The 12,293-nt window shown below is 43.6% G+C and overlaps 2 protein-coding genes across 2 annotated transcripts in view; one reads left to right on the top strand and one right to left on the bottom strand.

Moving 5' to 3' along the window:
- Positions 1–420: 420 nt before the first annotated feature.
- LOC119172250 (methylmalonyl-CoA epimerase, mitochondrial) lies at positions 421–1,783 on the top strand. Its single transcript, XM_075893475.1, has 3 exons — positions 421–741; positions 820–1,005; positions 1,421–1,783. Exons 2-3 carry the CDS (start codon positions 824–826, stop codon positions 1,728–1,730), a joined length of 492 nt encoding a protein of 163 aa, XP_075749590.1. The 5' UTR covers positions 421–741; positions 820–823; the 3' UTR covers positions 1,731–1,783.
- Positions 1,784–7,087: 5,304 nt separating this feature from the next.
- The window catches only part of LOC119172258 (uncharacterized), a 49,463-nt gene continuing 44,257 nt past the window's right edge, over positions 7,088–12,293 (bottom strand). The window contains exons 10-11 of the mRNA XM_037423298.2: positions 10,428–10,565; positions 7,088–7,948 (exon numbers count right to left, since the gene is read on the bottom strand). Coding sequence (XP_037279195.2) covers positions 7,446–7,948; positions 10,428–10,565 — 641 coding nt within the window. The 3' untranslated portion in view covers positions 7,088–7,445. The remainder of the gene's footprint in view (positions 7,949–10,427; positions 10,566–12,293) is intronic.

Raw genomic sequence — 12,293 nt, 5'->3', positions numbered from 1 at the left:
TGTACACGTGTATCTTTGTGCAGTTCCTGCGCATTCCATTGCAGAACATTTGCTGCGCCGCTTGTATGCGGGGATGTTGTGCGTGGCCGATGAGACCTCGGTTGTTGAACACGTGTTGCTTGTCTTTGTTGTCGCTATAGCTTCCCACTGCGTGCAAATAATATGTGTGCTCAAATTTGATCTTGGATTGTCTACGAAAATGTGTCTTTGTATCGGGCTGAGAAGTTTTGTTAGTGTTATTTTTTTGTTGTGTACCACCCTGTAACGGTCCCTCTGAAACTAACAGTATCACTAAATAAATAAATAAATAACATTCCTTCTAAAAATCAGTTTGTTTCGTCATGATTAGCGGGTAGCGGGACACTGCCAGAAACATTGTACTGAGCTACTGGCGTTCAATCCAAGCCGAGTCGTTAGCCGGGTTGACAGCGCATAGACGAAAGAGGTGCACCATCGTACCGTTACAGTGCTAGTACCGTTGTATTGGGCCAGTTTAATGTTGTAATAAGGCGAAAATTATGAAAAAGCCGAAAGTCAACACTCTCTCCAACAAATTATACAAGGGAACAGTGACAGCTCTTGTCGGTGTTACTGCGCTGACTGGTGCGTATCTCGCTTATTTAACCTTCAGTTTTGTGAAGAACACCGACCTCCAAAGGAAACAGCGGGAGCTGGCCGTGCAAGACCAGCTTCTAGTTGACGGAGCGAAAGAATTGAGCAACTGAAATAGTAGTTCTGCAGGTAAGTTCCTCCAACTGTGGCACTACGTGTCGCGCGCGTAGGTATGCACATTCGAAACTGAAGAACTTGATTTCACAGTACGATGCAGTCGCTGCTTGGAGCCTTCGTCCGGGCTGCCGGGAGGCCCGTCGTGCGATCGCTGCAGACTTCGTCAATTACTCGACAGAAATGGAAGATCCTGAAACTGAACCACGTTGCAATGGCTACCCTCCAACTTGAAAAGGTCGCCAGTTTCTACCGCGACACCCTAGGACTTCAGGTGAGGTAACACGGCTGTCTAATGCGTGTTCACGTCCGATTAGTTAAAGCGCATAATTGCATTTGACGAAGTCTTATCTACTTTCCCGAGAACTCGCGCACATTTCGCAGATTAGTGATCAATTGCGAAAGACCGCCCAACGTCATAGTGTCTTCGAAATAAGCACTATTATTATACTCCTTCGGTAAGCACGAAGGTGCGGGTTCTATTCCCAGTTACGAACGCATTTCGGTAGCAAGGCCTATTGCAAGAGCGCCCGTGTATCAAGCTTCGATTTCTGTTACACATGCCTAGGTTGTTAAAAAGTGCGCTACAACGGCATGCCTCACAATTTTGTGGAATTTCCGGCACGTTAGAAACCAAAATTCAATTTCTCTTCAACGATTGATTGATTGGGCAATTAACGACTGCGTAGGTGAGCGAGCCGGTGCCCCAGAATGAGCACGGCGTGACTACGGTGTTCGTCGACGTGGGCAACACGAAATTCGAACTGCTACTGCCCCTGGGTGACAAGAGCCCCATCGCCAACTTCCTGGACAAGAACAAGGGAGGCGGCGCACACCACGTCTGCCTGGAAGTCGACGACATCGAGGCAGCCGTGGCCGACCTGAAACGGAAGGGTATCCGCATGCTGGCCGACAAGACGCGCATCGGAGCGCATGGGAAACCGGTCATGTTTCTGCACCCAAAGGATTGCGGGGGCGTTCTCGTCGAGCTGGAGCAGGCATAGATTCACTGCTCTTTGGTCGAGTTTCATTCATTAAAGCATTTCGCCCCATTGTAGCCCTCCAGCTACAAGTACCCAATTTCTGGTATACGCATCGACACAAACAAGAGAACTGAACGTTCCAGTTGTCCCCAGATGCTGCAAGTAACACGAGTGGCTTGCTCAGCGTGTTTGTTGCCATAGCTAGTTCACCTATGCAGTGCAAGATACTTCCATTGTGCACTAACATGCTTTTTTTCTTTAGTGCATTGAATTACTTTCCCTGCTGGTATAGCATGTCTGAGAATGCTGCCAGCACATATGTAGACATGAAGAAAGGAATTGTACAATAAAGTCTTTGGGAAGACGACAAGAGAAAATGCTCAGCTATGTAGTCACACAAATGGGCACTTTTTGAATGTTCTTAAGGTACTGCACAAGTATTGGAAAAATCAAATTTTGTGCATATATATGCATGTACTAAGCAATGAGCCATGGCATTTCTTACCAGATGGGTGGCATTTCAGTACACGATTTCGCAGGTAGTAGCAGAGGCAGTGTGTCATTTTGTACTACAGTATACTCGAACAGAACCCGAAGGGGCCAGGGCATAGAGTCTCATACATAATACCTAGAGTGGAATCTGGCGCTAAGCGGGCTCCTTCAGTGGCGCTTGTACCCGCATGGGAATGATGGGAAGTACAGGCTTCAAATCTGCTTCGAATGGATCACATTCTTGAGATTTGCGACGCTTCTTTCCGAGTGTAAAACAAAGTACCTAATATGAAATTATAATAAATTGAAACTTGCTTCATTTTTTTTTGTATGCAAACTTTATTGCAAATGATATTTATGACCGGGCAGTAGAAATGAAATCTAAACAAATTTAATCACCAGGGTATGCATTGCTCTGCCATTGCGTTCCAGATTTAGCATCAAGATATCATGAAGTATTCTTCACAACATTTCAAAACAAATATTTTTGGTTTGCCCTCAAAAGTATGCAATATCTATTTATAGAATATACAACACAGTATTAAGTGAGAAACACTTAACTTTCTGTCTGCTGTGATGCCTAGTGCGTCTGTTCAAGCGGTTTGCCCCCAACGCACCTCTCGTTTTATTGTGAAATTGAGTCAGGTGAGCATGGCGGTGCATCTACTGTCGCTTTGCAGTTGGTTTCAACGAATTTTGGCAAGACGCACTAACAAAAAAGGTGAACTCGATGCAATATCCTGCATTGGCATGGAACGCTACATCTATGCGCAGTGATAAGTGGACGATGATTCGCTTAAACTGTCAAGCACAATTTATACAGCTCCAGTGTTGTGGTTAATTGAGAGGCCTAGCAGTTTTTAACTTCTTTGAACAACAAAGGCGCAGCTTCAGTCCTTTGCACCCACCCCACTACCCACTCTATGCAAAGACCGAAACTGAAACTGCAAAAAAAGATCCATAGACAGTTCACTGGCTAACGCGATCCAATTCGAAGCCTGTACTTCCCATAATTCCCATGAGGATACATGATCGCAGCGCCAGATTCCTCTCTAGGTATTATTGTATGAAACTATGGACCAGGGATATATGTTCCATTTAACAGGAGTTCCATTTACTGAGCAATGAACAAAAGTGCAGAGTAGAAGCACGAAACTTATTTTGTCAGAAGCACTTGTTCCCGTTTCCAGATTTTCATTTAATGAGTCTACTGTAACGACATTCGAGACTACCAGCCTAGAGAGGCAATGCTGGATATGAAAAAATTCCTAGGCTAGAACAGGAATTTCCTTCACCACACTCCACTCTGTCTCCTTTTTCCAGGTCTTTACTGAACACTTGTTCACCTTATCTTCCAATCAAATGCACATTCACAGACACTATGCAGGAATGTGAAATGTAAGATGCTATGTAAATAGCCAAAAAAATTAAACAGTGCAGACAGAGTTTGGAAAGATTATCAGAAGCGGCATGTACATATTACTTCGATTGGCCATTCGTATGTCTAAGGTTGTGGCATTTTATATAAGTAGTAGCTTTTTTCAGACAACCTGAGGCCCATTGCAGCAGCAGTAGCATAACCACATGAATTGTGTGAAATATCCAGCTAACAGTAACACCCGCCACGGTGGTTATTGTGCTCGACTGCTGACCCGCAGGTCACAGGATCAAATCCCAGCTGCGGTAGCCACATTTTCGGTGGAGGGGAAAATACTTCAGGCCTGTGAACTTTGGTTTATGTCATGGAGGAAGAAAACATTTAGAAGGTCAACTCCGCTCTTTGATGCAACCAGATAATGTCGCATTACCGGAGAGCGAATTCATGCTGCAGGCATCTTGCAACAGAAAAGGGAATCGCTGCCGTTTTGGTTTCCGAACGCACCGGCTGTGCGTTGCTTGCGTTCCGTTGCAGTTGCGGAGGTCGTTTGGCTGCACTCGGCTGGTAGCGTTTCCGTTTCTTTTTCGTCGCTGCAGCCTGCGTTGCAAGGCGCTGCCAACTGAAATGTCTCCATCAGAGCATGGTATTTTTGTATTTTATGTGACATTATCTGAACCCCTCCGTATGCCCATTCTAACGAGAGTTTTACCTCCTAAATCTTTCCTCCTCTGTGGTTTAGGTGAATGTTAACCCTTTCGGCCCTAGTAGTGTCAATTGACACCAGCACGCATTTCCTTTAGCACCCTGGAAATGATACCAAAACAACCAATTCCTAAGGGAATACTTTTCAATGAGCCCCGCTGCAATTAATGTCAAAATCGTATCATGTTTGGGGACCTGGAGGGCCACAAAGAATCTTGACCGAAGTCTAGGATGAAGCGTTGACGCGTAAGCTGAGGAAGGCAAGGGCCATTTTCAAGACAGCATACCAAAGTTGTTTCAATGAGTATCACACTGACACACAAGACATCGGTTCACATTTTGTGTGCTCTAGTGAGTAGCAGGAATAAAAAAAAAAGCCATTTTCATCATTTGACACCCACTGAACCCTAACGACCTAATTTGATGCCATATTCATTAATCCATAAAAATTTGCACCAGTGGCCCAATTTTTAGTCGTCTGACCTACTAAGATTCACCAAAATAAAAATCGCAGTGCTGAAAGGGTTGAAGAACCCCAGGTGATCAAAATTTCGTCTTCCACTATGGCATCTCTCAAAATCGTATGGTGATTTTGGGACGTTAAACCCCCCAAGAATAATACTTGTTATAACTAACAGGAATATTAAAAGCTAACAAATAAGTCACTGTATTCATCTTAAATTACTGAAAGAATTCTGTGGCTGTCCAGAAGCTTTGGCTATCCTTTTCACAGGATCACTTGCATAATGAATACCAAAGCATCTGTAGTAATAGGACGCAGAAAGGGCAAATTGCAAGACAATGAGAAATGAGCACAATGCAACAAAGGTACAACATAAGTTGCAGGAGTATTTATTCCGCTGGGATGGCTTATTGATACAAATCCAATTTTAGACTCCGAAGCTGCTACCAGCCCATTTGGATTCACCTTACCCCAATGAAGTGACAGGTTGTTTAAAAAAAATGCTTAAAATTGCTGGCAAGGTGCTCAGAATAACTGCTAGAAGCCAACTCAGTTAAAACGTGCTTACTAGTAATCGGAAAAGGAAAAAAAAAACGCATCACAGGTGGAAACATTCGACCTGCTCGCATCAACGCATTGCACTGTACTGCCAAAAAGAAAAAATGTATACCCGTTCAAGAACACAATGCGTTTAGGGAAGTGCTTCAGAGCAGTGAATTAAAGCAAGTTAGCGTACTATTACGAGCTGTTCCATGATTCCTTTCCCAGATTGCTAATGAAAGCTGCTTGCACATTGATATGAAGTAACAGTCACACTCAGGGTTACGAGAGTTTGTCTAAACCATTTCGAAAACGGTACAGTGGTCAACTAACCCCCGAAACCAGCTACTTAAAGCTACCCCTGTAACGGAGAGAGTGTGCCTCCCCGTCAGGACTTGCGCGAAACCACGACACCCAGTGGCACAGGCCCCTACATGAAAGCAGCGGGGCTTGTACTTCCTAGTTGCCCACATGCAATCACCACCTCTTCCATCTTCGAGTAGGGCTCCCAACTCTTGCATGCACCGTCGTTTTAAATCCATTAAGCACCAGCGCAAATGAACCAATAGCAGTGCCAGGCTAGGCAGTGTGGACATACCCTACCTAAATGCATATTGCGAGCTGTTCCATTCTCAAGTCTCATACAGGCTTCAATGGTGCCACACTTTTCAATGTTATCATTTTTTTTTATATTTTATGAAATATATATAAATAACGGAGGTACCACAATGGTGTAACGAATATGATAATAGAGTGCGACAGGCAGTGCAAGGCCTTCCCACTCTAAGATGACCTAAACTGATGAGACGCCATGTTTCATTCCTAGCAATGTCATGATCAACAACACATGCCAGAGGCACACTAAACAAAAGCTGTACAAGAACAGTGTTTGTGTGTTTGTTCGTATCCAGGAACCAAGGAGGGTACAGAACAGTATCTCTTTCCTGCCACAAGAAAAATGCTTTATACTAACACTACAAAACTCCTGCCAGTATGCGAAAAAAAAAAAATCTTGTTTTTGTAGTGTAGTGGACAACATCGATAACGCCATTTCTGAAACAGCAAAGTTATCTCATCCCTAAGAATAAACATTACTCATATACACATGTATACAGATTTATACAATATATATATAACATACTGGCAACCTTAATGTCCACAAGTCATATGGTCCACATCACAAAGTGAAACAAGTTTAAAAAAAGTTTCCACAATGATCAATTTACTGATGCAACAGAAATCACTGCAAAAGGCAACAAAAAAGCTTGCACTTCTGCCTCTTCGATCATTAAATACCTGTACACAGGATGATGCATGCCAAATCAACACCATGAGGACTGATAGAAAAAAATGTTATCACCACAGCAAATGAAAACAATGACAACAAAAAAGCATGAGCAGCGGGTACCTATAATACACAATAGTTATAATACAACCACGCTACCTAACACTTGCAGAGGACAATGAGAATGACGCAAAAAAGACAGTTGCAAACAAAAACCTGTACATGGCCAAGAAGATATGAACGAGAAAAACAAAACACAAAAGCATGCTCATTTACGACTAACGGCTCCTGTTCGCTCCCTAGCAATTTCTTCTCAAGGAGTCTTAGTGTCACATCACGGAAAAAGTAAAAACTGAAAGTAGAGACCACACATGCACGAGAAATTGAGCACGACAGCACAAGGAGGGAGAGGCTGACAGTAGCCACAGCTGCCAGCCCCTGGACGGGACTCCCAGACGACAGCGACATTGCCCCGCTAGGGAGAGCCGCCACGAGAACACGACAAGCACCCCCCTACCCCTAACCCTTTGGAACAGGTACGTGTGCGACACCGCCCGAGGAGAATGCTTCTGCTCAAAAGCTTGCTGGCAGCGGCGGCCTCTGCCCTGATCGCGTCTCGGAGAACCACCCTCGTAGGTGGCTTCCAGTGTGCCATGCAACAGCGGCTCTCAACTGCCACGGGATGCGAAGGAAGAAGAGAAAACCCAACTGGCATGGGCTTTTGTACTGCGGCTTCCACTGGCGCCATCCTGGCGACAGACAGAGAAGGTGGAGCATGTCCCAACCCAGGCTGCACTTGTTGGACCACCACGGAGAAAAGAACACTTCCAGCAAACGCTCGGGCCCGGGCAAGCGGCGGAGTGTCCCGGTTCATCGCTAGGACACAGACTCCTGAGCTAGCACCGAACGTTTGGGCAGCACGGCCGCAGCGTTGGACCCCTGGGCGGGCACTTCAGGGGTCGTGGCAGGCGAGGAGGTGGCAAAGTCCGACGATGTACCCAGAAGCCAACTGCCAGTTGACGCCGAAATGGCCGCAGCATCTGCATTCACAGCAGCGGCCTGTTGCTGGGGTCCAAATGTAGGCTGTTCAAGCAGTGTAAAACCCTGGTCGGCTGAGGACAGCAGGGCTACGGTTCTCAGGGCCTCGCCACCCATTAGTGCCTGAGTGAGCGAGTTGATGTCACTCGTGCTCAGTGGCAAGTCTGGGAAGGCATCCACCAGGTCGGGCAAATCGGGAACGTCACCCTGTCCCGCACCCGCGGCTGAAAGCTTGGCCAGGGATTCGCGTGCCATGGATACGTCCTTGGAGACAGCTGCCAGGGCTCTCTCCAACTCCTCCGTTTCCTCCTTGCTCGGCACATACTCACCATTTTTCGCTTCTGCGAAAACAATGTACTTTCCTCAGAGTGCAGTTAAATGCAAACATACTAAAGCACCTAACTTAGATAAGGCAAATTACCTTCTAAGCCAAGTCCACAAATATTGTCTGGCACTTGTGTGAAACAGTACCTTCCACAAAATTAACTGCCAAATTTCGACATATGCCTTTTTTACTGCAGAGAATTATCAGCAGTGGTGATCACTGAGAAAGCTTGCAGGGGTGCAACAGCCAAAATATAAATTGGAGCAATTTTTGGAGCAGAAAAATGTTACTTTTGGAGCAATAAGATCCAAGTTTGGAGGAGGTTACAGGGGGGAAAGCATTCATTTGTTTATCTCATTAATTTTTTATCACAAAAGAACAAATTTGGAGCGTTTGAGAAAAAAGGCAGTTTTAGAAAAAACAATATGTACAAGCCATTCAACATTCCTTAAGTCATGCAGAATGAATATGAGCTCTGTTATTTCAACAAAAGTAGTATTTTATTTTATCACCCCCCTCGGCAAACAATGATAAGGTCCATATGAGAAATCGCCATGCCTGTAAAATTGTTTGGTCTGAGGATTCAAATGTAGATCTCCAAAGATGGTGACCATAATATTTGTAAAACTGAAAAAAAAAAAAAGCTGGTACACAGTCTTGTTCATTTTTTTTTTTTTTTTTTTTTTTTTTTTTTTTTTTTTTTACGGCTGCAGAAATGTTTTACGGCTGCAGAAATGCCAAATGATTTCGAGAAAAACCTTTTTAGAAATCAGCTATTTTATTATTACTCACAAATGTGCGACATATATACGCATCAGTAATTGAACAAAGTGTGCCGTGTCTAGAAACTACTGCATAAAGCCCCCATCCAATCTGGAAACGCTTTCCTGCAGGCCACCCGTATGCGGCGAAAGTGGCTTGAGCGGTGTTTCTGCTTGGGTTAGAACAAGACCAAGATAAAGTAACAACGGCATGCGCCTGTCGGCCTGGCGACGGCACGGGATATCTATCGGCAATAGAGTTTCTATGGCAACTAACGTGGCCATGGCAAGAAACTAAAGCTGGAAGAGTACAAACTGGACGTACTGAGAGTTTGTACGCTTCCAACTTTAGTTCCTAATGGTTCCTAACATGACATGGCCGCATTTGCTGACTAGGAAATTCATATGTCCCGCTCACTAAGTGTCTTTGGCCTTTGTTTCTCGCTCAAATTAGGGCAACTGAAAAAATTTTGAGACTGGTTGGGCATTTTGGCGCAGCATGCCGCAATTTTAGAAAATTTCTTGGTTTTGGTGCTGCTCAGCGCACAAATGAGGAATTGTATCGAATTGGCGCAATTGGAGCACCTGCTGCACTTCAGAGTTTGTCTTAACAGCAGAGCACGTGTAAGGTTTTAAGGGCCAGTAAGCAACCTCACGGTCCGAAATTTCTGTTGAAAAACTGTGCACTTGTGGAATGTGAACACCCTGCCGCAAGAACTTAGCGAATAAGTGCTGTAGTAAGGAAGTTACAGGGCTTAGAATGACCTAAGTTGGCTGGTTTCAATTTTTCATTTGTCCTTCCCACCTTGTAGCCCTTTCTTGCAACTTCGCTCACTTCGTTATCGGCATTGAGCCAACAAACGAGCAGTGCTTCCCCCAGATGAGCACGCGTCATGGTGGTATGAGGAACACCCTTCCCCTCGCGGTAGTAAACAAGCGGACGCCTCTTAATCTTGGAGGCTTTCCTTCTGCCAATACCGCATCTCCTGGTAATGTCGGGCGCTACAAAACAGCAGAGGGCAGAACAGGAAAACGAAAATGCTGACCGCACAACCAAAACTGCATCGCCACAAGACCAAGGCACCGTTTCGTAGGGCAAAGGACCAATCGACAAGTTCAGAGATGCGTAATGTTGCCCAGGGGCAAGATTTTGTCACTGTGCATACAAGGAGCATTAGTTAGTCAAAGGAAAGAAGAGCGAGAACTGTTTTTTGAAATGAAGGGTCAGCACGGCGTGCAGCACAATATTCGCAAAATATGATCACTGCAGCCTCCTGTGCAAATTAGGGAGCTCATTTGGCAGATGTAAAAAAAAAAAGAAAGACACTGCTTACTAGCCCTTTACTGGTCCTCTGCTTTTTTTTTCTTCTGCTCTTTTTTTCTTTCTTTCTTAGTGTCTATGGTAAACTGAACAAGCACACCTAGGTTCGGCATATGCGAGAATTTAGCTCAACTGAGTTTGCGGTATCATGCTTTCACAAGCTTTGCGTCACATCGTGCTACATTAGAACACCTCAGCACCCAACATTTACGTATGTTTGAACAAACTACAACTCCATGAAACTTGCAGCATGCTAGCCATTCCATGTTACAGATGCATTGAAGAGACTTTTCACTAACATGTACAGAACTTGCAGGAATGGAACTAGTAACAGCACTACTATTTATTTAAACACTGTTTGATCTTATTTGCTTTCGTTTGAAGAGAACAAGACACAACCAAATAGGGCTTACCTGCAAAGAAGTCGCTGAAAGCATCGTCGGAGATTTTATTTAACACTTCCGTGAAATCATGCTCCTCAAGCAGCTTTGTCGCTTGGCTGGCCAGTTCCGCTGCATCAAGTGGCAGCTCCAAAGATTTTTCTATCGTGTCTGCAAAAGTAAAGTTTCACATGGTCATACGCAGCAGTGCAAATTTGTTAATGGCAGAGGAAAAGTTGGAACTGCACCACACTAAAACTGCTAGTAATGACTGCACCACACACTAAAACTGCCAGTAATAGGGGAAACGTGGAGGACAATGCCATTGCACATTTTTAAAGGTGACTTCAGGGGATCTATGGGATTAAGCCTGCTGCATTTACTAAGCATTTCAATGCATCATGCTCGAGCATAGAATCACACTGTATGGCGATTCCACGAGAGATCGACACGGGTTGAAAAGTTGATATTTTAGATCTCACTGTTTATTTTATATTTTGTGCAAATACCACCCAGTAGCCCAAAAGTGCACCTCATTTTTTCTAACTGCATAGTTTAGGAGAAAAAAATATTCAACTTATTTTGTACAGAAGGACCAATTTCTTCTCTTGTCATTTTGTAATGTTAACGATGATATAAAAACAAATATTAGCTTGATGAAGAAATGTGGGGGACAAAGCCATTGTACATTTTTAAGGGTAACTTTAGGGGATCTTTAGGATGAAGCCTGCTGCATTTACGAAGCATTTCAATGCACTATGCTCGAGCCTGGTATCATACTGTAGAGTGCTTCCACGAGAGATCGACACGGGTTGAAAAGTTTATATTTTAGATTTGATTGTTCATTATTTATTTTGTGCACATACCACCCAGTAGCCGAAAGCGCACCTCAATTTTTTATTAACTGCATAGTTTAGGAGAAAAAAATATTCAACTTATTTTGTACAGAGGGACCAATTTTGTCTCCTGTCATTTTTTTAATGTTAACGACGCTATACAAAAACACAATTATTAGCTTGATGAAGATGGTTTTTTCTGGAAAACGTACACGGGATGAAGAGTGAAGCAGCATTGTTTGAAGCTTGCATGCTAAAAGCAAAGCATTCCTGAAAAATGTCTGAACAGGTGACATTTTTTAAAAGTTGCTTGCATCGAAAGTTTTTTTCTCCTAAGCTGAAAAAGCTAGTGTTTCATAACTTAGTGACCTATTACAACATAATGTTTATAATATTGCCTGTCAACACCGTGGCTGTACCTCAAACACATAATTTTATGAATAGCCTGGAACTTTCAAATTTATTGACAGTAAATTCTATTAAAAATTGATATTTAAAAAAGCACCATCTTCGATTTTTCTTGAAATTTCATAAAAAGTTCCTCACAGATGATAGAAAAATAATATTAAAAAACAGTGCATTATTTTATTTGCGGCGACAATATTACGGGTTGAAGTTCCAGCTTTTTGAGCATGCACTTAGGCGATAAACGCATGAGAAATCGGGTTAAAAAAAGTGGGCTTGAGCTTCTGAGTCATTTGAACAAGACCATACTCAGAGGAGAAGCAGATTTAGCACACTGAGAAATAAATTACTGTAAAGGCGCATTTCTGGTGGGCTTCGTTCAGCTTTAATGTTGGAGGAGCAAGACATAATGACACACTCTAAGGCACTCCATACATATTTGCAGACAACACGATGCATTAAAATGCTCTAACACCAGCATAGGGCCACAGAAGGTAGTACATGAACACATGGAATGACCTCCTCCCCTATCCCCTCTTAAGCTGAGGAATGAATGCATTGAACAAAAGCGGTGATGTACTCAAAACGCTGCAATTTTTCAGATGACTTGCAGCAGTGCTTGACACTAACAAAACACTACCATGATTTGTATCGTTAG

This window comes from Rhipicephalus microplus, chromosome 4 (genome assembly GCF_043290135.1).
Source record: "Rhipicephalus microplus isolate Deutch F79 chromosome 4, USDA_Rmic, whole genome shotgun sequence".
Classification (NCBI taxonomy): Eukaryota; Metazoa; Arthropoda; class Arachnida; order Ixodida; family Ixodidae; genus Rhipicephalus; species Rhipicephalus microplus.
Note: the sequence above shows the minus strand (reverse complement) of the source record. Positions and strands in the feature narration are given on the sequence as shown.